A 22,937-nucleotide genomic window follows, 5' to 3' on the forward strand; every position below is an offset into this window, starting at 1 on the left:
TGTAATTTAAACCAGATGAAGTTGTCCTTCGAAGAGCCTTGTTCTGCTGAGAGGGAGCTGATCATTCATTCAGGAATCCCTAGTCCAAGGTTTCTCAAACCTCCTTCGTTCATTGACCCCTTTATGAGTTTATAAGGTTCCTGTTGATCCTAACCCAAATTCTTTGGAATGTAAATGAAATAAATTCAACAAATACCACCTCTAAACATTTTTTTCCCAATCAAGAAGCACGATCTGAGTACACTCTTGAGTTGTGGAATCCTCTTATTAAATACAGTGATTCTTCATTGGCAAAGGAAGTGCACTCTGTATATGCCCATGCTTTCTGTTCTGAAGCTCATAGTTCCTACTTTTTGTGCTATGCTTCATAAATTCATTTTCCACCCATGGGCCCTTTCCAACTCTGTGGTCCTTATTCATTCTCTTGCTTTGAAATGAGCAGATACCAAGGAAGGGCTATAGCTCAGGTGTAGAGCATCTGCATTGCATGCAAAAGATTCCATATTCAATACCTGCCATATCTAGTAAGGACTGGGAATTATCCCCAGTCTGAAAACCCGGGGAGTTGCTGTAAATCAGTGTGGACAATACTGAGCCTGATGTACCAATGCACTGATTTGGTATAGAGCTGGCTACATTCCTAAAACCTGATCTGCCCCTGCTATGCCTCCTTTTGCCTTCTCCACTGCAAGACGATGGAGAGGCAACCAGAGAGGTATCTGCAGATGCAAGAAAGATACCTCTATAGTCTTCCTGCTCTACCTGCAGAGTGGAAGATCCACACTACTCCAGGGACCATAGGATTGCAGCCTAAATCAACTTTAATCCAATGCAAATTGGATAAAAACTACTTTAAGCATTACTTTTTATCTACCCTGTTTCTGCTTCATCGTTACTTGTGGCACACTTTACAAAGAAGTAGTTTAAAGATTGTTGTCCCTTTGCAAAGCAGCCTGGCATTGGGGGAGCTATGTGCATTTAAAGAATGCATAACATTGTAGGCAAAGGTGGACATCCATCACAGTCCCTTCACTGCTCACAGAACAGGGAAATATAGCATTCCTTTTGCTGCCCAAAGAAAAGAGACAGGGAAACAGGGAAACAGGGAAATATGCTCACCATATGAAAACAGTATAAGAGCTGCTGAGGACACGGAATAGTTAATGGAAGCCTCTGAGCTGCTTCCAAGCTCAATACAAGGAAGCTATAGTTTTGCCCTTATCAGCAGATGTTCTTTCATATTTGTGCATCGGGCTAACTTGATTAAATTAGCCCGTAAAGGTCAAATGAAGTATGTCTTCCCCACTTGTATTTTGATTTTTCCTGACGTTGCCTGATAGGTTTGATAACAAATGATGCCTGACCACAATGGTTTTGCGCTTCAGACATTTGAGATCACATAAGCTCACAGGATCATTTACCTTTGCAAAAACCACTTGACAACAGAAGGGTGTGTGTGTGTGTGTGTGTGTGTGTGTGTGTGTGTACATGTGTTTAACGAATGCATTTTAGTTTCTTCTCATTTTCCTTTCTGTATCATAGGATCAAAGCTTCAAGGCTTAAATTGAGTAGAGGTTGATGGGGGAGGTGGGGCTTAGCACAAGCCTCCCTCAGGCTTGTGGTTCTTGATTGTGGCAGCAGTTGTGTCCTAGCAAGCCGTGGAGGTAAAATAAACTCCATGTGGTTGGCTGGCCAGTGTCATCAGCTCCAGCCAGCTGCAGGAAGTGACAGAACTCCTCTACCTCTTTTGAATCAGCCAATCAGAGTTCAGGCTGTGAGGTGGGAATTTGGAAATAGGTCTGGGTAAGTGTCTTTCCACTCAGGTCCAGGTCTAAATCATGGTCCCATCTCTGAAAACCAGCAGAGTCTCCTTCCAGCAGCACAGTTGGCAATCAGAGCTTCCCAACTGGTGTCTTGGAGGAGTCACCCATCTTTGATGTGCATCATATGGGGATCCTTATCTCGGGGTTGACCCTGATAACTTTATCAGCCAGCAACTGATGCTGAACCAATGCCTAAGCCAAAGACTTCTTGCACCTGTAATCAGTAAAGTTGTGGCCATTTCGATCCCCCAAATATTGTCATGTCATTTATTGCTTCCTGTACCCCTACCCTGGCAACGTCAGGCTTACCAAGACTGGGCCCACAAAGTAAAGACAAAGCAGAAAACACCTTTAAGCATATTCTGTCACCGTTAGTAGCCACAACCAGCTCCCAGAGCAGGGCTTTCAAACAGCCCTGAGCTGAGGCTCACTCATTCCTGTTTGAGAGCATAGCAGAATTGCTCTGCAATAAAGCAAGGGCAAACTGATCTTTCCCTGTTGTGAGCATGTGGGATATCACAACAGGGAAAACACCAGCAAAGATGGTGTTGGTAGACCAAAAGATGGACGGGTAGATGCTTTTGGTACACCAAAAGATGGATTGGTAGATGCCTTCAGATATACCAATTAGCATTTCCATAAATTCCATTGGACATGTCATTCTGAACCATGTTTAAGTGTGATGTGAACATGGCTTACATTTTCAACTCGGATGGAAGCCAGTTTGAGGGAAAACACATTGAACCATAGTATTGTTCAAGAAACTACAAGGAAGTATATGGATTCTGGCTAATATCATGTCAACATGGCTTCAAACATCAGTGGTGGGAGCATGCTGGAATAAACAATAATATGTACACATCCCGGGACCGGTTAAACGTTTCTCTTGTGTGCCTGGAGATTTTCTCTCTTTTCCCTTCAAGTTGTGTTCCAAGGCACAGCATTTTATAAATCAAACAAGGCTGGAACTGCATGGAACGTGTATTTCTGACCTTGGACTGTAGGTTCCTTGTGAGTGATGCTGCCATAAGAAGTTTCTTAGGGAAAGGGTTATAGTTTAGTGGTACAGCATAAGTGCATCCACAGAAGGTCCCGGGTTCAATCTGTGGCATTATTTTGGTGGAACTAGGAAAGACATGGAGGACTGCTACCAATCAGTGTTGACAAAACTGAGCTAGATGGACCAATGACATGAGTTGGTACAAGGCAGCTCCCTGTATTACTTTCATTTCACTCCCATTATGCTGTAGAGTGGATTGTACACTGGTGATGCTTTTTTTTTTGGGGGGGGGACACTAATAACTCTAACAATACTTCCTGAAAACCCATTGATACTATATCATTGCTGCTTGCACAATTTATGACCAAAAGCAGTGAGTGCTTGGCAAGTTTTCATAGCTGTTTATTCATTATAAATAGTAAATATTTACTGCACTTTTTAATATGAGACTTTTTTTTACAACACGTGTGTTGTTGGCAGAGGCTGTAACACAAAGATAGTATTTCTTTTGTTCCATAACCCTTTAAGACCAATCTGAAAACTAATCTCTGTACTATAACCTAGTCTTACTAACTCACTATTTTCATTTAGTTGAATTCTAAAAGGAATGTATTTGTGCCCTACCCCACTCATTGTTCCAAGAATAAAGAAAAATAAATAACACTGCCTTCCATCTTCCTGTCCCTCCTAACATTTCAAAACACAAATTTATTGACATTTGAAAATGTCACAACACAAAACGTATGTAAACCTTGGTTTCCATTGGATTTTCCTTTATATATTGGATGCCACTGTATAATTTAAAATTACATGTCACCTACAGAGACATTGTGATTTATGTCCTGCATTTTGCTAATAATAATAATAAATGTAAACATAAGAATTTTAAAATGTATTGTCTCCCCAGAATGGTCACCTGTCAAAACTGAGAAACTGGAGATCATTTAAAGAGACCGTGACACCTCAGCATATTAAAAGAGTGAACTATGTACTGAAAAAATAAAAGTACCTGGAAAAATATAATTTTGATTCTATATATAAGGCCTTGGATGTTACCAAAGCTTGGTGAGGTACGCCATATTGCACTTTGTTAAGCAGTCGTGGAAATCAAAGGTATTCTGTATTGTTTGTTGTTGCTTGATTCTTCCAGGAGGTATCACAGACTAGGAAAACTTCACACGCACAAAAAAACTTTGCAAAACTTTTCTTCATGTTACACAATTATTTCATTTGCTGCAATGAAGAAAAAGAAAACCCTCGCATGTGACATTTATCAACAATATGATTACAAAGAACAAGAAGATAGCCAATAACTTATTTCTGGAAGTCTTCAAACATCTAGTCTAGCTTCCTACGGACCTTAACATTTCCTTTTGAGTTTCCAGTGTGTAAAACAGTGTTCTCCTGCCCGTGCTTTGCAAACGGAGCAGAGTCAAAAGTCGGCATCAAATGTCAAAAATGGTTTGAATTTGCAGAATATCCCATGCCATATTCTAGAACATGGTGTGTCCAAATTAATCCATGCCTCTTCGTCAACCTAAAAATGGAATGTTTACTGCAGCCCAGCAGTTTGAAACATTCTGCCATTTTTTCTTCTTCTTTATACAAATCAGTGCTGAACTGTGCTGCTTTTTATTTGTGTTATGGCTCATGGTCTTTGTCTTCTGAGCTGCTTTACCCAACATGTCCAAATGTCTTACTGAAAGCATTGATTGGAGGAAAAAAACATAACAGTCCCATTATCTCTCGTATGATCACTCCGTTCTGGGCCTCATTTTGGTGAGAAGATCGCTCCATTCCAAATATTGGAGTGAGACCAGGAACAAGACTGGCTTTAACTCGGAGTGGGCAGTTCATTTATGCAATATCTGGCTTCAGATAATGAAAGGCACCTGTAAGAAAAGAAAATAGCAAAAGAAGCTTTTTAAGTCATGCTGTGACAACCTCACAGCAAGGGGCAGTGTCAACTACAGGTTGACATTGTCATATTTAATACTGATATATCAAAGGAAACGGCCTAATATTTTTATTTTTAGGACAAGTTTGACAAAACTCTATGTATCTGGGATTATATACTATAATGATTCTTGAGCTGACCTCATTAAGAACATGTGTTTCTAATAGTGGAATGCCAGTGGTTATTTCATTTTGGACAACCCCTCTGTTTTACCTAATGGCAATCAGGTTTCATGTCTCAACAATTAATAACATCAAGATGTTGTTGACATCACTTTAGAAAATAATTATGCAGCAGAAATCTTGCTGGAACAATCCACCGTCTTAGCAGCAAATGTAGCTCTACTATGAAAGGGAGAAAATGAATGTGCTTCACCATCACTCTTGACTTACATGTATTCTTGTTATTTCTTCTTATGGGCAAACATTTTCGTCTTGCTTTGTTATTACAGATGTATGCATCACTTTTAATGGTCAAAATAAGACTCCTGTTGTTTTGGAGGAGGTGTTAATGGTTTGAGCAGCCCAATGATCTTACCCAATTTAAAATGTGTTAGAAAATTGACCATCGTTTCATTTCTAAGGAAAATATTTTTGTCCCAGAAGAAGAGAGAATGACAATTCACACCTAAATGTTATTATGTCTTTTGGAGGGGTTGTATACAACCCCTTTGGCCATTCCCCTTGACAGGAGTACATGAATTTCATAACTATGAAGTTTTTATTATTATATAGCACTAACTTTATTATAGGGTCTGCCTACCTGTCAAGTTGTGCACTGAAATATGGTTTTGCTGCCTGGATCACTCTAGGAATAACATGGCCCCTGGGAATACTGATATTTGTAAACTCTTTACTAAAGTCAAGAATAGTTAGATTAAGGTATAATTTATCATGTCAGTTTATACGGGCTATTATAATCTCTGTTTTACAAATGCAGAATGGAGGCTTATAATGCAATCCTCTGCCTGTCTGTTCAGAAGTAAACCCCATTTATTTTAATGGGATTGCAGCCTAAATGAAATTTACTTTGCCAAGGCAATCAGGGGAATCTGTGGCCCACCAGATGTTGTTGGGACTACAACTCTCATTGACCCTGACTACTGGCCACACTGGCTTGGGCTGATGGGAACAGACTCCAGTAGCATCTCAAATGCTGAAGGTTCCCTACCTCTGATATACCAACCATTCAGGCTACACACAGGTTAGTACTTGGATTCTCGAGAACTATGATGATGATGAAATGTTTTTCATAAACTTGCAAAATCCCCATCATTTATTTATTATAAAATGTATAATCCCCTTTTGCACACACACACACACAATATACAGCTTAAAGATATCAGCAAAATACAATCCATAAAAAGCCATGATAAACCATTAAATATAAATTAAAATTAAAACAGCATGAAATAGCACAAGTCATCACGAGAGGAGGGGTTTGTGCATTAAGAGAGCCTTAAACGTTTTGTCTTCGACAGGAGACAGGTTCTTCCAGCGGTATCACTGAACTCAGTAGACACTATTGAGAACTAAGCCTCATAACTCCACCCCTGAAGCTTCATAATTCCACCTTGTGTACCATTTTTGGCTCATGCTAGAGGATGGACCAGTTCGGACAGTACCAGGGTGGTGCTAACTGGTATATTGCATGGAACTGGCACAACTCAATGATGTCTTAAATAAAACCTGTTCAGCTGTTGCCCTGCAATGCTAGAGCAGCTTTTCTCAACCTGGTGCCCTCCAGACAGATGATAATTGTAGTCCAAACCATCCAGAGGACATCCAATTACATGACAAAAAGACAGAACCCCAAAACTGGATTTTATATAGATTGATCATGACCTAATACTCACTTTGTCCATATTGTCCATACTGATATCCCGTGACAGGGTCCATACTATAACCAGTGGTGCTGTATGTTGGTGGGCAGTACGACTGGGATGTAGGCAGGCTATCTAAACTTTTCATATGGTCTAGTCTTTGACTACAGCTAGCCGATACTGTAGTGGTCGGTTCTAAACCCCCAGTTAATGGGGACAAGGCATAGTCAGTTTGGGGCTGGTGAGGTACACCACCATGGTTAGTTAAGAGGCCCATTACCTAAAATAAAAAGGGGGGAGAAGGTTAATAGACATGCAAAACTATACATTAAGCAATCCACAAGAATATTAAGTCTCTAATTCTTGACATTCTAATTTCAAGAAGAAATAGATATGGCATATGCTTAAACAGATTGGCTGGCATCCCTGCTGCATCACCACCACCCAAATAAAATAGTATCTGTAGCGTATAGGAATACCATTTATTTGACTCTATAATGACTGATCACAATGGTTTTACCCACTTTAAGCTCTATGAAAAACACACACGCTGAGACTAGTTTCACCGCAATTGTTATTTTTCATTTGCTATTTATTATATTTTATACCCCACTTTTCTTCTAATGAGCTCAAGCTGGCATACATCAATCCCCCGTCACTCTCCATTTTGTCCTCATAGGCTGAGAGTTGGTGACTGGCCAAGTGAAGATTTGTCCCTGGTCTCACATGGCCTGGTCTGACACCCAAACCATTACACCACACTGGTCCTCCTAAACTAGTGCTCACAAATGGATAACCAACTTTGGCCTAATAATTCAAAAAGCTGGTTTTCCAATCAGAAGATTTTATTGTTGTTATTATTACCCCCAATCTCCTTCTGAAGGAATTTGTGGTCTTCAGATGTTGTTGGACTGCAACTCCGCCATCTCTTAGATGGCTGGGACTGATGGGAATTGGAATGTAACACAGGTTCTCTGTCCCCGACTGCTAGGATAAGTATTTTGAGGATAATTGTATTTGAATTCAACGGCAATCTGTTTACTAGGAATTCAGATCCACTGAACTTGGTGAAGCCTCCTTATGGGGAATGTTTGGGGTTGTGAAATTTGTCTTTACAAGACTCAGAAATAATGGATTGTGGTGGGAGGGGAGGACTTCATTTTGGGCCTGAGTTATGTTGAAAACAGTAAACCTAGAAGATATTTATTTTGGCACAACCTTCATGATTTGATTAGAGACTAAAGTACAAATTGTTTATCAGAAAGTTAAAATACTTCAATGAACTGCATAAAGATAAGATTGTTAACTTGATTAGCTATTTGGAGACAGGTTTGCCTATTTGCTGTAGTTAGCATAATAAATCAAATCCTGCTCATCTTCAGCTCTGCAGTTTTGCAAAACACTTCATCTGACTGATGCAAATGCAATATCCCAGTTCAATCCAGTTGCTGGGTTGTTTTAAAATTGAGATGTGAGGATCCAAACATCACTCCCGAAACCCATTACAACCAGCCAATATCAACACAGTTGCAAATTTCTTAGGGCAAAAATGGCACTTCTACATATCTTTGCAGTTATTTGGAACAGTCTGCTTTGTCTTTGAAAGCTGTATGCCAACCTTGTGCAACTCTATTCAATCCATGTTTACTCAGATACAAGTTCCAATAATGGGACCTGCTCCCAACTGAATGTTTATAGGAACACATGCACTCACAATTAGGATGCATTTAGAAACGTTCCCTACTCAGGGTAGTTAAGAACATAAGAAGGGCTGTTTGGATCTGGCCAAAGGCCCATCTAGTTCATCACTCTATTCTCACAGTGGCCAACCAAATGCCCATGGGAAACCCACAAGGAAAATAAAATAAAATAAAATAAAAATAATTTATTTATACCCCGTCCATCTGGCTGGGTTTCCCCAGCCACTCTGGGCGGCTCCCAACAGAATATTAAAAACACAATCAAACATTAAAAACTTCCCTAAACAGGGTTGCCTTCAGATGTCTTCTAAAAGTCAGATAGTTGTTTATTTCCTTGACATCTGATGGGAGGGCGTTCCACAGGGCAGGCGCCACTACCGAGAAGGCTCTCTGCCTGGTTCCCTGTAACTTCACTTCTCACAGCGAGGGAACCGCCAGAAGGCCCTCAGAACTGGACCTCAGTGTCTGGGCTGAATGATGGGAGTGGAAACGCTCCTTCAAGTATACTGGGTCAAGAACATGAGCACTCTCCTCACATGTGATTCCCAGCAAGTGGCATTCAGAAGCATACTGCCTCCAACAGTGGTGGTAGAACATAGCAATCATAGCTGGTAGTCACTGATGGCCTCATACTCCATGAATTACCTGTCTGTTTGCTCTGTCTATGAGATCAACCCAGCATTACCATGCTTCAGAGAAACAGTGGATGTGGTGGTGCTGAGAACACCATTATCGTCAGGGCATCTCATAAGATTAGGACTGCCTGGAAAGTGTTTTTAATTGCAAATCACATGGGCAGGTGGAAATCTATTCCCACTGTAGAAACTACATAGGCAAGATTATCCCATCATTAAACCTGAGTAGATCTAGAGAAGTTCTGTTATGATATGCTGCCTTTGTATCCCACACTTCTTCTAAGGAGCTCCAAGTTGTGTTTAAGACCATGACTCTAACTCTTTTCAGACATTATTGCCATCAGGACCAGTGCGAGCCATTTCATTTCAACGGGAGATGCTGGCACTACTCTCCATTGTTTTTGATGAAAATTAGGCTGACTGGCAGCAGCTCTCACCTGGAGATGCCAGAGATAAAACCCAGGCAGTGCTCTACCAATGTTTTATCTGAAATTCTGAATGGCAGTGTGGTGTAGGGGCTAAAGTGTTAGATGGATCCCTGGGAAATTGGGGTTCTAATCTCCACTCAGTGATGAAGCTCACTGGGTAACCTTGGGCCACTCACTGTCTCGCCACCTAACCTACCTCACAGGGTTGTTGTAAGGAGTAAAATGGAGAGGAAGAGAACACCTTGAACACCTTGGAGGAAAGGTGGGATACAAATGTAATAAAGAATTTCGGGTTTCACTTTTGATGAATAATCAGCATTCACTGAAAGGCACCCATTTTGCCATGTCCACATGGTAAAAGTGGACTTGCAAGGTGAATTAATTTCACCCCCCAAAAAAAAAAAAAATTATAACCAATGTTTGTTTCAGTCATCTCTGTCAAGTGTTATGCACTACCTAACATATCCAACCACACAACACTCGTAAATAGCCAATCTTCATGGATGGAAAAACAATAATATAGAATCAGAGCAAAAAAAATTGTCATATTGAAAATACTTCCAGAGTCTTTTGGATTCGTGCTGCAGTTGATTAGCATCTAGGTAATTAGATTTTGGGCCCTTTCTCTTTGAAAGCTATAAGGGAAGTAGCCTAAAGGCAGAAACTCTCTCTTGTGGTATGTGTCATGACCTTATAGCACCAGTACAAGGAGTTACAGGAAGGGCATGGCTGGCTTCACCCTAATCGCTCTGTTAGGAAAGCAATTAAAAGACTTATCCTGAGACATGTTGAGCACCTCTACTTCCCAAGGACTTTAGAAGTAAATAATGCACAGCAGGGCAGTTAACCTATAGACCTGCATGCAGATGTTGTTTAACTACAACTCCTGCCATCCTTGACCATTGGCTATGCTGGCTGGGGATGATGGGAGTTGGAGTCCATCAACTTCTGGAGCCCCTCCTGATGGACAGGCCAAGATAAGCAGTATATTCTACACCCGGATCTAAATTTCTACAGATGTGAACTGACTTGCAGTAGAGATTTTTCCAGCTACAATTCTGTGGCTTTTCTGAAAGTTTTCCATATATACATATATGATTAATTTTAAAAAAAAACTATAAAAGGAGAACAAATATATGGTGGCATTAAAGAAACAATTAACTGTAAAAAGAGAAATAATTGCTTCTCTAAAATATATACTGTTTTGTTCATTTATTTATTTATTTTAAAAAAAGCTAAATCTATTTCAGGAAAAAATAATTCTATTTTGCATTCTCTGTTGTGCTACCATGACATTTTAACAAGCTGATAGAAAGGGTAGGGAAAGTTGTTTTGTCCTTGTATTATGATGTAGTTGTTTTATTTAAATGTTTATTTTAGGCATTATGTGTTTTAAGGATCTTTCACTCTGAGCTTCCAAGAATGAATGGGAAAAGGAAACATGAATATGAGATACACAAATGTTAGCTGTTTTGGGATATAGTTCCATTCCTGCTAAATGGTTTCAGAAAGCAAGCAAGAAAAAGCCCAGCAGTTCAGTTGAGGGTTTATTTCCTCCTGATGGGATTCATTCAGTGCTATCTTGACCACTTGCATAGAATTCGGTTGCATCCAGCATATTGCTAAACTGGGTTCCACTCCCTTTAGAATTAAAATCTAACACCCTTCCATTGAAGCCAAAGGTCGAACCAGATGTTGAATATGCTACATATTTTACGTGATTAAAGCATAGGAGGAAAATAAAGTATTTCCTATGTTTTACCTAACTTCAATATTTACTTCAGAAGGAATACAAAAGATGCCCTCCAACTGGTGCATAACCTTTGAGTTTACACAACTAATGACTGCATGCCTTATTTGCACACACCTATAGCCCTGGGTCCTCAATCGCATGGGAGCCTCCACTGATTCAGAAGGTCCCTCCTTTGCTGCAGAAGTTTCCTCTCTCTGTTAGAGAGGCTGGTAGAACCATGTGACCTTTGGGGCAGGGCTAAACATGTGGCCTTTCAGCCCTGCTGAATCCGCATTGCCTTTTCATGCCGAAGTTTCATTAGGGCTCTAATTTGCAATATACATATATGCAGTGCTATTTTTCTAGAAAAAGAGACACCAGAACTCACCATGAATCCTTATTCTCTTATAACGGCAATGCCATCCACCAGAGAGGTGCCAGAACGGAGTTCCTGTGAGTTCTGGCTAAAAGCCCTGCATATATGATTCAAAAGCACCCTGTTTACTCGCCCCTAGTTTTCCTGGGGATACAATGGATGTGTGGCCCCTCCAGACACAGTAGATGTAGAACATCATGCACAGAGGTCAAACAAATAAATTTAATGATACTGAAAAGCCATTTGTTAATATTAGTTTTCAATAACATTCTGTTGCTTCCAAAAAGCCAGGCAAAATTGTGTTCTGATCTCCTGAGAGAAACTGATGTGGACTTGGGATCACATTATGCAAGAAAACTTGCTCCATATATGCTGAATGGTTTCGTACTTTCAACTGTCATTGTCCATTATCGAATATGTTTCATCCATCTCTCGTAAGAATACACTGTGGGTCCCGCTTTGTACCTTGACCGCAGGCTCCCAAGCATAGAATGCTAAGCCTGCCGCTAAATGCATTGAACTAAGAAACATCCAATAATATATAGAGATGCTGTAATTTCCAGAAATAACAAAGAAGCACAGCTGGTGTAAATGCCCCATCCCCACAACAGCTGAAGAGCTGACCCTCTGTATTTAAGCTGAGGTGAGTGATGAAAGCTTAAATATATGTAGGCAACATCTGGTTTATTATTAGGTTATTATGGCATGTCCATCTATCCTCAATAATGTAAATCCCGCTAATCTGAGAAAAAGGTTATTTCATTGAAATGAAATGTGATGCCACTTAACATGATTAGTATTATAGCAAGTTGGACCTACCATAGGCATCATAAAATCCTCACGTGTTTTAATTCATTTACGCATGCCTGCATCTAATATGCTCTGTGACCATGTCTGCAATTAATATGATTTATGGGAGGCAAACACGTTCTATATTTTGGGGTTACAGTTATACTTTCCCCCTCCCTCCTCTCTCACCCTGATTGAAAGATTTAATGAAACAGCACAAAGAAAAATTGTTGGCTGTTAACGTATTAAGTTGAACTGACAGGATCGCGAGTAAACTTTGGTGGAGTTAATGATATCCTCTTATCTGACCCTGACACATTTGCGGCATGTAATTTACAGAAGCTCTGTCCAGGGAATCTTGACAAATGCTCCTAACGATGTCAGGGCAGTGTTCCATTCTAATGTAAAACAGATGTGGGTCAGATACCCTCATTCATCACTACACTGAACATTTCAAACTGCTGCTAAGATGGATGGCATTACCTGCTGTGCACTCTTTTCACTAGGAAACCACCTCCTCCCCCGCTGCAAAAAATTACGCCCCTAAAAAAAAAAAAGATCACATTCTGCAGCCCACCTCTTCAATTCTCATGGGGCTTGAACACGTGTCAAGGACTACAGCCTTTAATGTGATCATCTCACCTCAACCACGAACTCGCTTAGGAGTTCTCTTTCAGCCTTACATATATGGTGGTAAATGAATGATTTGAATAGAAGCATCAAGGAAGTAAGGATGGGAAACCAAACTCTTAAAGCAGTGTTTTTCAACCTTTTTTGGGCAAAGGCACACTTGTTTCATGAAAAAAATCACGAGGCACACCACCATTAGAAAATGTTAAAAAAATTAACTCTGTGCCTATATTGACTATATATAAAGTAATTTTCCCACGGCACACCAGGCAACATCTCGCGGCACACTAGTGTGCCGCGGAACAGTGGTTGAAAAACACTGTCTTAAAGGAATACTGTATTGAAACTGAATTGAATTTGTTAAAACGTTTGAAAACTAATTAAAAAAATTATGAAGGAAATGATTGCAGAAATAATGCATGTTAATGACTTGATAGGCACTATATAATTACTTACCTGTATTCTTATCATCACCATCATCAGTATTAAAAGCCACAGCTGCCATCCTTTGCTCAGGGACTATTGTCCCCAGTCACTCCCTCACATTTTTGGCAACTCAGTTGAGTACATGGAGCCCAGGGAATTCCTGCACCTCTCAGGAACAGGGAATGTCTTTAGCATAAATAACATTAGACCAGGCTGCAGTTTCCCTTCATGATCCATTAAGATTGCTTATCCAGCTCTGTGCTGAGATTTTCCTCTTGTTCAGGGCCGTCTTAGGGAGATCAGCCGCCGTGGCGTGGCGATCCCTCTGGCGCCCCTGGCATGGCGCCTCCCCCCCGCGCGCTTGCCGCTCCTCGGTGGGGGGGTGGGCGAGTGGGGGATGAGGGGCGTGGTGCTGGAGCGGCGCGGGGCTCTGTGCGCCCTTCCAGTGCTCCCAGGACGGGAGGCGAGGACGGCCAGCTCGCAGCCAAAGCCCGGGACTGGCATGGGTGGCAGCGGCCGTGGGGGTGGGGGCGGGTTGGGGAGGGGGCTGCTCGGTATGCCGGCGGGCTTGCGGGGGTGCCCCTGGGGGGGCGGAGCCCTGGCGTGGTGCGCCACTAGCCCCTATGGATGAGACGGCCCTGCTCTTGTTGCAAAGATAGTAGGAAAAGTCAGTGTAGCCTAGTGGTTAGAGTGTTGTACAGTACTAGGATCTGGGAAGCCAGGATTTAAAGCCCCACTTAGCCTTGAAGCTCCCTGGGTAAGCTTGTGCTAGTCACAGTCTCTTAGCCTAATCACAGGGCTGCTGTGAGGATAAGATGGAGGCAGGGGGACCTTGAGCTGGAAAGATGGGATATAAATGCAATACAGTGGTACCTCTGGATGCGAACAGGATCCGTTCTGGAGCCCCGTTCGCATCCTGAGCAGAACGCACCCCGCAGCGCCGCTTCTGTGCATGCGCGGGTCACGATTTGGCGCTTCTGCGCATGCGCGTGATGTCATTTGATGCATCTGCGCATGCACAGAACGCCAAACCTGGAAGTAACCCATTCTGGTACTTCTGGGTTCAGCGTGTTCATAACCCGTGCCATTTGCAACCCGCAGCGATCATATCTAGAGGTATGACTGTAGTAAATAAATGAAGAGCAAGTAATAGGTGTACGTATCATCCCCCTGTTAAAATTCAGCAACAGTTTTCTTTCCCTCTCTCTTTCTTTCTCATCTTTTCACAAGTGTCACGAAAGATACACAAGAGTTTGAAACTTCTTTTAAACATATGACTGATTAACTGTTGCAACAGAGAAGTCTCTCACTCAAGTGAGTATGTGGGAATAGAGAAATGTGATGAAGCGTTGTCAGCCCTACTAAAGTCAATGGGGTATGCTTGGTTTTAGAGTTAGGATGATTAAGCAACTAACATATTATATCCAAAGACCTTCACTGGGTGCAGGTTATTCTGGTAGGCAATGCTGTTTCTCAATCCAAACTATCCAGTCTGAAAGCAGACCACAATAGCGGTTCTTCAGGGCCTGTTACAATGCTGCACATCAGATATATGGTCTCCTTTGTCTGTGTTGGCCTAAACAAGCTTCATTCCGTGCTTCCTTGGAAAGAGGAATGGTAATACTAGAAGGAATTGTGCACTACCGCATATATGCTACCAGACATATTTCATATTTCAGCTTAGTCTGTAGGTCTGTACTTGCTACTCCCAAATCTGGCTATGTGTCTTTCCAGAATCAATGAATGTTTTCCAAGAACCTCAGTGGCTCCTGAAACTATCAGTTGCTCCAATAAGATCCTGAACTTTCATTTAAACGAAAGTTTCAAAATGGCAGCTTTAGGAATTATTATTATCATTACTACTACTGTTTAGACTTGTTACCCGAAGATCTCCAAGCAGCTTACAACACACACACACACACACACCATAAAGTCTTAACATTCTGATCTAATACTGACATGCTGAATCAGCAGCCTTATTGCATTGACTGCAGGGCCATTAAGACTTAGCACCTCTTGCCTACAAATTTTAGGCTTTACAAGTGTTTGCCAAAAAGAAACAGCACTTAAATACCACAATCTCATTTGCAGGAAAACGGAAATAGCCTGCAAAGTATGTGCACAGAAATCAGAATAGACAGCGTTATCACAAAATATACTACTGGTATTTACATACATTGCACATCACCAATTGCCATTCCAACATGACTAGCCTTTAAAAGCGTTGTTTCATTGGCTCACACACTGAGATGGGGAGGATTTCTTTAAAAAAAATACAAACATAGGCAATGCTTGACATTAGATCTTGACACCATTAATCACTTCCTTGTTCCTGTAAAGATTGGCCATTTGTGACAGAAGAACTCTCACCACCACCGAGTATTGGTAATAATGAGCAAAGCAGACAGCAAAGAAATAGTCAATCAGCCTGATGAGAAATGCAGGCCTTCTCTGAGTTGTGAGAGAAGCCAAGACTGGAGAAGGATGTTTTTAGGACCCATTTGGAACAGCTCAAAATTAAGGAGCTGCTGGGCCTTCATCATGGGGTACAAATTTCATTTTGGTGAATACAGATGGAAACCAACTGTATAGGGCCCACGATAGGATGTGAAGAGATAAAATTGGAGAGTACTGATCACTTATTTTGAGCACATCTGTGGAACCCATTCCAGCCCAAGGACCCATATTGCCTCCTGAGAAACCTTGCAGGGGCCATATGCTAGTGAGCCAGGACTAGAGACAAAAGTGGGAGGAGCAACATGTGTAAATTTTACTTTTGGACAGTAGGCTAGTTTCTACACACACACAGACCCTGCTCTCTATTCTCCATCCAGGCAAACATCAGGTGTTCTCAAAGTTCAAGCCAGGAGGGGGTATGACCTGGAGACAGCTCCAAGGGCCAGAGAGAGAGAGGACTGGAGGGCCACATTGAACCCCAATATAAACATTGAACCAATATAAACAATGATGCAATTTCACATAGAACAATTTAGCGTTTAGAGGCTGGATTCAATCCCCCACCCTCTAAACTACAGTGGTACCTCTGGTTAAGAACTTAATTCGTTCCGGAGGTCCATTCTTAACCTGAAACTGTTCTTAACCTGAGGTACCACTTTAGCTAATGGGGCCTGCCGCTGCCACCGCCGCACAATTTCTGTTCTCATCCTGAGGTAAAGTTCTTAACCCAAGGTACTACTTCCAGGCTAGCGGAGTCTGTAACCTGAAACGTTGATAACCTGAAGCATTTGTAACCTGAGGAACCACTGTACATGCAGGCAGCCTATGGGCCACATGCAGCTCTGGTCAGTCCTTTATGCAGTCCTTCCACCCCACCTCAAAATGTCCCTTGCAACCCGAAGGTTGCTGCCGGTGTTTAAAGATTGCCTTCCATGTCTGCTGCCGATACCTGCCAGCACTGATCTAACCAGTTGCTCTAGTCATTGCTTGCTTCTCCCGGCAGCTGCTCTGCTCTGGTTGTCACTCTCAGAAGACTGACCGCAGAGCACCTCATTAGAGCACTTGGCACTCTGAATGGTTCTCTATGGCCAAGCATTATAGTCAATTACAAAGCTGATCAATAATAAAGTAAGGAGGGTGCGTGGGTGTGTGGGTGTACGCATCTCTGCCAAACGTCCCTCATGGCAAAGGCACCTCAGATCCCCAGAACAGAGGGAAGAATGTTCACCTCACTGCAGCTTCTCCAACACACAATTTACTAGCAGTTATGGGGCTTTTGCCATAGCAATTCAACCCACACTCTCAATGAAGAAACTGTAGCCCTTATTCCACAATCATGTGCCATTTAGGGCAGCACAGGCCACAGAAACACTCTGCCATCCTTCTACCATCGAAGCACTGCAGAATGGACATGCCAAAATCCTACCTGTAAATCCCCCAATATACTCTCCTCAAGCTCCAACAGCTGGCCTTCGAAGGAATGTCTGCCTGCCTACCCACTACTGGAGCCTTTATACAGTGGCCTGTCACTACATTTTCATTTTCCAGCTCTGTTCTTCTCCCGTGAACCTTCCTTTTGCTGTTTCCAATTCAGTGCTTTTTTTAAAAGTTTTTGTAATGTTTTGACAGTTTGCAGCTACAGGCAATTCCCCCCACAGGGGTTTCGTTCTGGGCCCCCGCACACGTGAGACCATGTAAAATGGGAGCACCCACGAAACACCCTCTCTGCCACTGTCTCTTCAATCCATACCAAAAATACCAGTGCTTTTTTTCTTTAAAAAAATGTTTAGGGGTACTCTCATTTTCCTACTCATATTGAAATACTGCCCCTCAATGAGGCCAAACTTAGATTCACAAAATGTTTAGGGGTATGCGTACCCCTGCGTACCCCCAGAAAAAAGCAATGAAAAATACTATATCCCAAAATATCCACAAGTAGAATTGAAGCTCTGGAGCTGACAGGAGGCAGGAAAAAGTGGGATAGCAGCTGCTGCTGTACTACCTTGCATGCCAGCTGTTAGGCGGGGAGGCTGAGCAGCCAAAACAAGCCCCACTGCACCTTCAGTCTCTTTGGGGCTTCCTCTGCCCTCACTGACATCCTCTTCAGGCTCCGTGGATAGTCTCCTTGCAAGTCACAAGGACTCTCCAGCACTCCCCCCACCATTTCTGGGTATGAATTGAATTTTTTAATTATTTCCCAGTGCCATGCATATAAGTGGTGTGTGTGTGTGTGTGTGTGTGTGTGTGTATTGATAATGCCCTCAGTCTCCCCTTTCCTTCCCGCTTTAGGTATCAGAAAACTACACATGTTAAGGACCTTCTTAAACAAGATACGTAGATTATACAATGCAATGCACACTGGGCATCATACATAGCACAGACAGCATGCTAGCACAACACCCAGAGAAGTACTCAGTGATCACAAGATCCCCACCCTTCGTTCCCACCATTCCTGGTCACAATCTCCCCCATAACTGTAATTTGACCTTTCAAGAAAAATGAAGGTACTGGTATCTCCCACTGCAACCGTATTCCTTTAAAGGACAAATAACAGAAATAGTGTAGGGGAAAGCAAACAGTCTCTCTGCACTACTGCTGTTCTAAATATGTTGACAGTCATCCACAGTATTTCAGAGACAGAGAGAAAAGCATTGGAAGATCCAGTCACAAACCTCCCACATACAATACATATCAGCCTCATCTTTGCTTATGCTTTTTATATATAAAAAAGTTTTTATATAAAAAGTTCTATTTTGTGTAATTTTATAATGGTCCATTTAATCAACAGAAAGGCGTATAAGGAGTCCTCTCGAAAAAGTGCCGGAGTACAATGCAACTGAGGCACCTAACAAAAATGCTACTCAGAAAAGCCACAGGAATTATGGGTCTATGATGAGAAGCAACATCAGAAGGGAGTTGATTTACAGCAGCTGAGAAGGTTTCACATGAATCTTAAAGCAAGACATTGTCTCTCCTATTGCATACTATGCTGAAGAATTTGCCATAAATCCAGCTGGTGTCACGTATATCATACTCCTGTGGTGTTTGCCAAAGGGATGTAATTGATGACAAGGATCACACAGACATAAATGTTCAATAAGAGGAAAAACTGAGGAGGAACAGTAGCTGATTGATAGAACACGTACTTTAAATGCAGAAGCTCCTAACATCTATCCCTGGCATCTCCAGTTGAAAAGAATAAGGTAGCAGATGGTATAGAAGATTCTCTCACCTGAGACTCTGAACAGCCACTGCCAGCCGCTTACAATTATCTTTTCTGTCAAAAATATGTGTGTATCTATTTCAATTTATTTATATTGTAGCAGTTCAAGTCTTTATACAATGGATTTTTACAAGGAGAATTTAATACATCAAAAGTTTCTTTAAAGGTATCTTCAATAGTATCTTTTTAATGGACATGGATACACAATCCCATGTAACTGAATCAGTTGCAAAGTGTGCCTTTCAAGCTATAATGATATCTAAGCAATCTTTTACATCAGTGGTTCCCAATTGGTGGTCCACAGGCCCCAGGGGGTCCACATAACCCACCCAGGGGGTCCATGGCACATAACAAAAATTGCCACAGAGATAGCAAAATTTTCAAAAGTAATGTGTCCATGGCTCAGCTGTTGAAAAAACAGCAGGTACACGGTACTTAGCTAATTGGGAACCACTCTTTTACCGAACTATTAAGTGGTACTGATTTTTTACCACAGCCAGACCCATGGATTCACATTTATTTTCCTTCCAAAATCTAGCTTCATAATGATTGCTCACTCAGCAGAACTAATTAGATGGGAACAAAAATACGGATTCTGCATTTTTAAAAAGTCATAGGTGACTAAAACATACTTGGGAGATTCTGGTGTCTGGAAAACATAGCTCAGATCCACATTAGGTTTGACAGACGCATTTAATTTCTAAAATTCTTTCATATGGCAATATGTGCCATTGAAGTGAACCATGAATTCTAAACCCCTCTTGGTTTCAAAAAGTCTCATTCGCTATTCCTTCATTTGCTGGGCCAAAACAATTTTTTTCCATTAACCAATCAAATCTGGAAGATATGAAGTTGTGAACTCCAGACATGCCAAAGGACAGTTATGCATTATTGAGTTGGAAATGTCTACATCTAACTGAAATGTAAACAAAGTACATGGAAAGACAACCTTCTTTAAAACTTTACCCAATCCTAGGTGACAATCCTTTGCACATTTGCCTAGGAGTAAGACTGGTTAAATTTTTAGGACTTACATCTGAGTAGACATACATAGGGCACATGAACTGCACAAGTGGAAGATTATGTAGGGTTGCCATATTTCAAACAGTGAAAATTCAGACAGGAAAGTTGTTCAGCTTTTTTGGAAAAATTGCAAAAAATGCTGTTTCTGAGCAGATTTTCCTGGGCGATTTCAGCCTGGACACTGCTACCAAATGCAGTATTCTGGATATGTCTGGAAAATTCTCTGAACTCTATACAGTCCAAATAGCAATTCAGACTTAACATGGTAAGAAGAAGAAGAGGAGGAAGAGGAGGAGGAGGAGTTTGGATTTGATATCCCGCTTTATCACTACCCTAGGGAGTCTCAAAGCAGCTAACAATCTCCTTTCCCTTCCTCCCCCACAACAAACACTCTGTGAGCTGAGCGAGGCTGAGAGACTTCAGAAAAGTGTGACTAGTCCAAGGTCACGCAGCAGCTGCATGTGGAGGAGCGGGGACGTGAACCCAGTTCACCAGATTACAAGTCTACTGCTCTTAACCACTACACCACACTGGCTGTCAAAAGGACTACTGCTGATACATCATGATAATGAATCAGCCAAAGTAAGACAGATTTAAGTCGCATTGATTTCAACAGGAGACCTAAGCACATGCTTCAATATCTCTCACTGAAACAAGAGAAAATTAATAGTGCTTGACTTTAAATTTGAATTGGGGTACATTCCAAATAAACAAGTTACACAATGAATCCAGATCTCTTGTCTTCAAATTCATTGTGAATACTTAATTCAAAACTTCCAGTTTTGAGTGAAAATTTTGATTGAAACGTTTGAATTTTTTCCCCAGCACGTTGAGAAGTTATAATTTCTACAATAGCAACTGCTTGGCATTATGGAAGTTCTGAAATGAAGAACTTTGACTAACTGATCTTGGTGTTCCAAAATCCATTTCTGCTTTGAAACATAGATTTACCAGTAGTTTTTAATTACCGGTAGTTGTTTTTCTAAAACAAGAAGAGAGCCAGAACAAATTCTCTTAGAACACCCTCTTTTTCCTTTTTTTACTACTGCATATGTGAGTATCTACAAGTGCCAGTCTTTGAACTTTGTTCTGAACCTTCTGTTCCCTGAACACTGTCTCCTTCTCCACACCATTCCACAACTGGAATCTGAAATGGCATCCCTGATCCACAGCAATGAATCCTTAGACTCTATACCTTTTTGTAAGAAACTGAGCTTGCTTAGGAATGAGCCACAACCTGAACAAATGTTATCAATTCAAGGATTTCAACTTGATAATCTCAGTGCTGAATAAGTGAGGTTGGTTTATTTAGTGGGAAGATGACTGTGGCATAAGCAGCTATGTCCGTCCAAGAAACTACTTGATCCAAATGTCACAGAACATATCTGCCGTTGCTCTTAATTTTATTTTCACAATGTAATAATTTTGTTTTCATCCAAGAAAACATTCCCTGTTGCTGACAATGGCATTTGCTTAGTTTTGATGGATTAACTCTGAACCTCGGAAATGTTTTATATTTAAGTCACGAGAACATTGCACACTGTGAGTCTAACAGCATAATGAAATGTCAAGCCTTTTGTTGAGAACTGCACTTGAAAATGGAGATTCTTCAAAACCGAGATTAATTAAAGTCTTACTGGAACTACATCCACTTGTTTTCCTATTGGTTTCTTTTTCTGCTAAGGTCTGAAGCCATAAAGTTTTGCATCCCACTATGTGCTATAGGGATCTCTGAAACTTAATTACATTTACTGTTACAAAAAAAGGGTTTATGAACTCTTGCCTTTAGGCAAAAATGTTTATTTCATTGCCTTTGCTATTCATTCTTTTCAACTTGGTTGCCTTTGAACTCTTCAGCTGCACAGAGTTATCACCGTGGTGCAGAAACCAGGAAGTGTACTCCCGAGATAGAAACCACAAGTTGGAGCAAGTGAAGGAGGCAAAGATATAGGAGCCGTTAGTTTGGCCACCCTTTGTGCTATTAAAATCTCATTTTCTGCCTGTTAGACTGCCCTCTCACTGCTTAGGCAGTGGTGATAGTCAGTGATTAGTGTGTAATTGAGTATAATTGTCTTTTCACTTTTCATTTGTGTCATTCCAAGCTTCCCTCTGTTTGTTTTTTTATTTTAAAAAAAGCACACGCACACACACAGAGGAAGAAAGAGCAGAGAGAAGATAAAGCCGTTAAAACTCTCTCACTCTCAGCCCTGAAGAGATCCCTGATTGTAATTATAGATTGCATTCCCCCCCTTTGTGAAATTTGCTCAGGATTCAGTGGACAGCTCTCTCTTCTAAACACCTGTGCTAAATCCACGCTAATAAAATAAACTACCAAACATTTTAGCAATTGCTAATAATGTCAACCCCAAGGCAGATGCCAGAAGTAGGAAATTTAACCAACCTTCTTGACACCCAATTATCAAGGCAATTTATTAACACGATCATCCAGGGAAAGCTCATGCAAATTAGGAAAACAATTATGTCCTTCAAGTAGTTATAGGCTTCCTGGGTGCAGTAATGCTCTTAATTTATGCATTTACAACTCGATTATGGCTCAGCCTGATCTGCATTGCTCATCAGCTGAGACAGGAGTAACTAGTATTCTACTTTTAAGGTTGTGTGTGTGATTTTCTATTCATTATTTTCTCTAAAAGTTGACAAAGAATTAAAACTCAAATCATTGTCTCTGGAGATAGTTTTTGTTTCATTATTTTTAAAGATAGAAATGGACTAATTTTTTTAAAAAAAAATTTTTTTAAAGAAAAGCAGCACATCAAAAATGCTTGACAATTGACTGCACGCAGAAAGTTTTCATGATTACATTAAAAAACATTGCCTAAAACGAAATATAAGCTATGACTTTTGATTCAGTCAGTAGGAAGGGGGGGCAGGGAGGAAACCAGCAAACTGAAATCA

The 22,937-nt window shown here is 41.1% G+C and overlaps 1 protein-coding gene across 1 annotated transcript in view; it reads right to left on the reverse strand.

Annotated features, from left to right (window-relative positions):
* Positions 1-3,208: 3,208 nt before the first annotated feature.
* The window catches only part of LOC117046375 (paired box protein Pax-3), a 117,489-nt gene continuing 97,760 nt past the window's right edge, over positions 3,209-22,937 (reverse strand). The window contains exons 8-9 of the mRNA XM_033148174.1: positions 6,636-6,882; positions 3,209-4,715 (exon numbers count right to left, since the gene is read on the reverse strand). Of these exons, the coding sequence (XP_033004065.1) occupies positions 4,681-4,715; positions 6,636-6,882 (282 nt within the window). The 3' untranslated portion in view covers positions 3,209-4,680. The remainder of the gene's footprint in view (positions 4,716-6,635; positions 6,883-22,937) is intronic.

The sequence above is a fragment of the Lacerta agilis genome, chromosome 5 (genome assembly GCF_009819535.1).
Source record: "Lacerta agilis isolate rLacAgi1 chromosome 5, rLacAgi1.pri, whole genome shotgun sequence".
Taxonomy (NCBI): Eukaryota; Metazoa; Chordata; class Lepidosauria; order Squamata; family Lacertidae; genus Lacerta; species Lacerta agilis.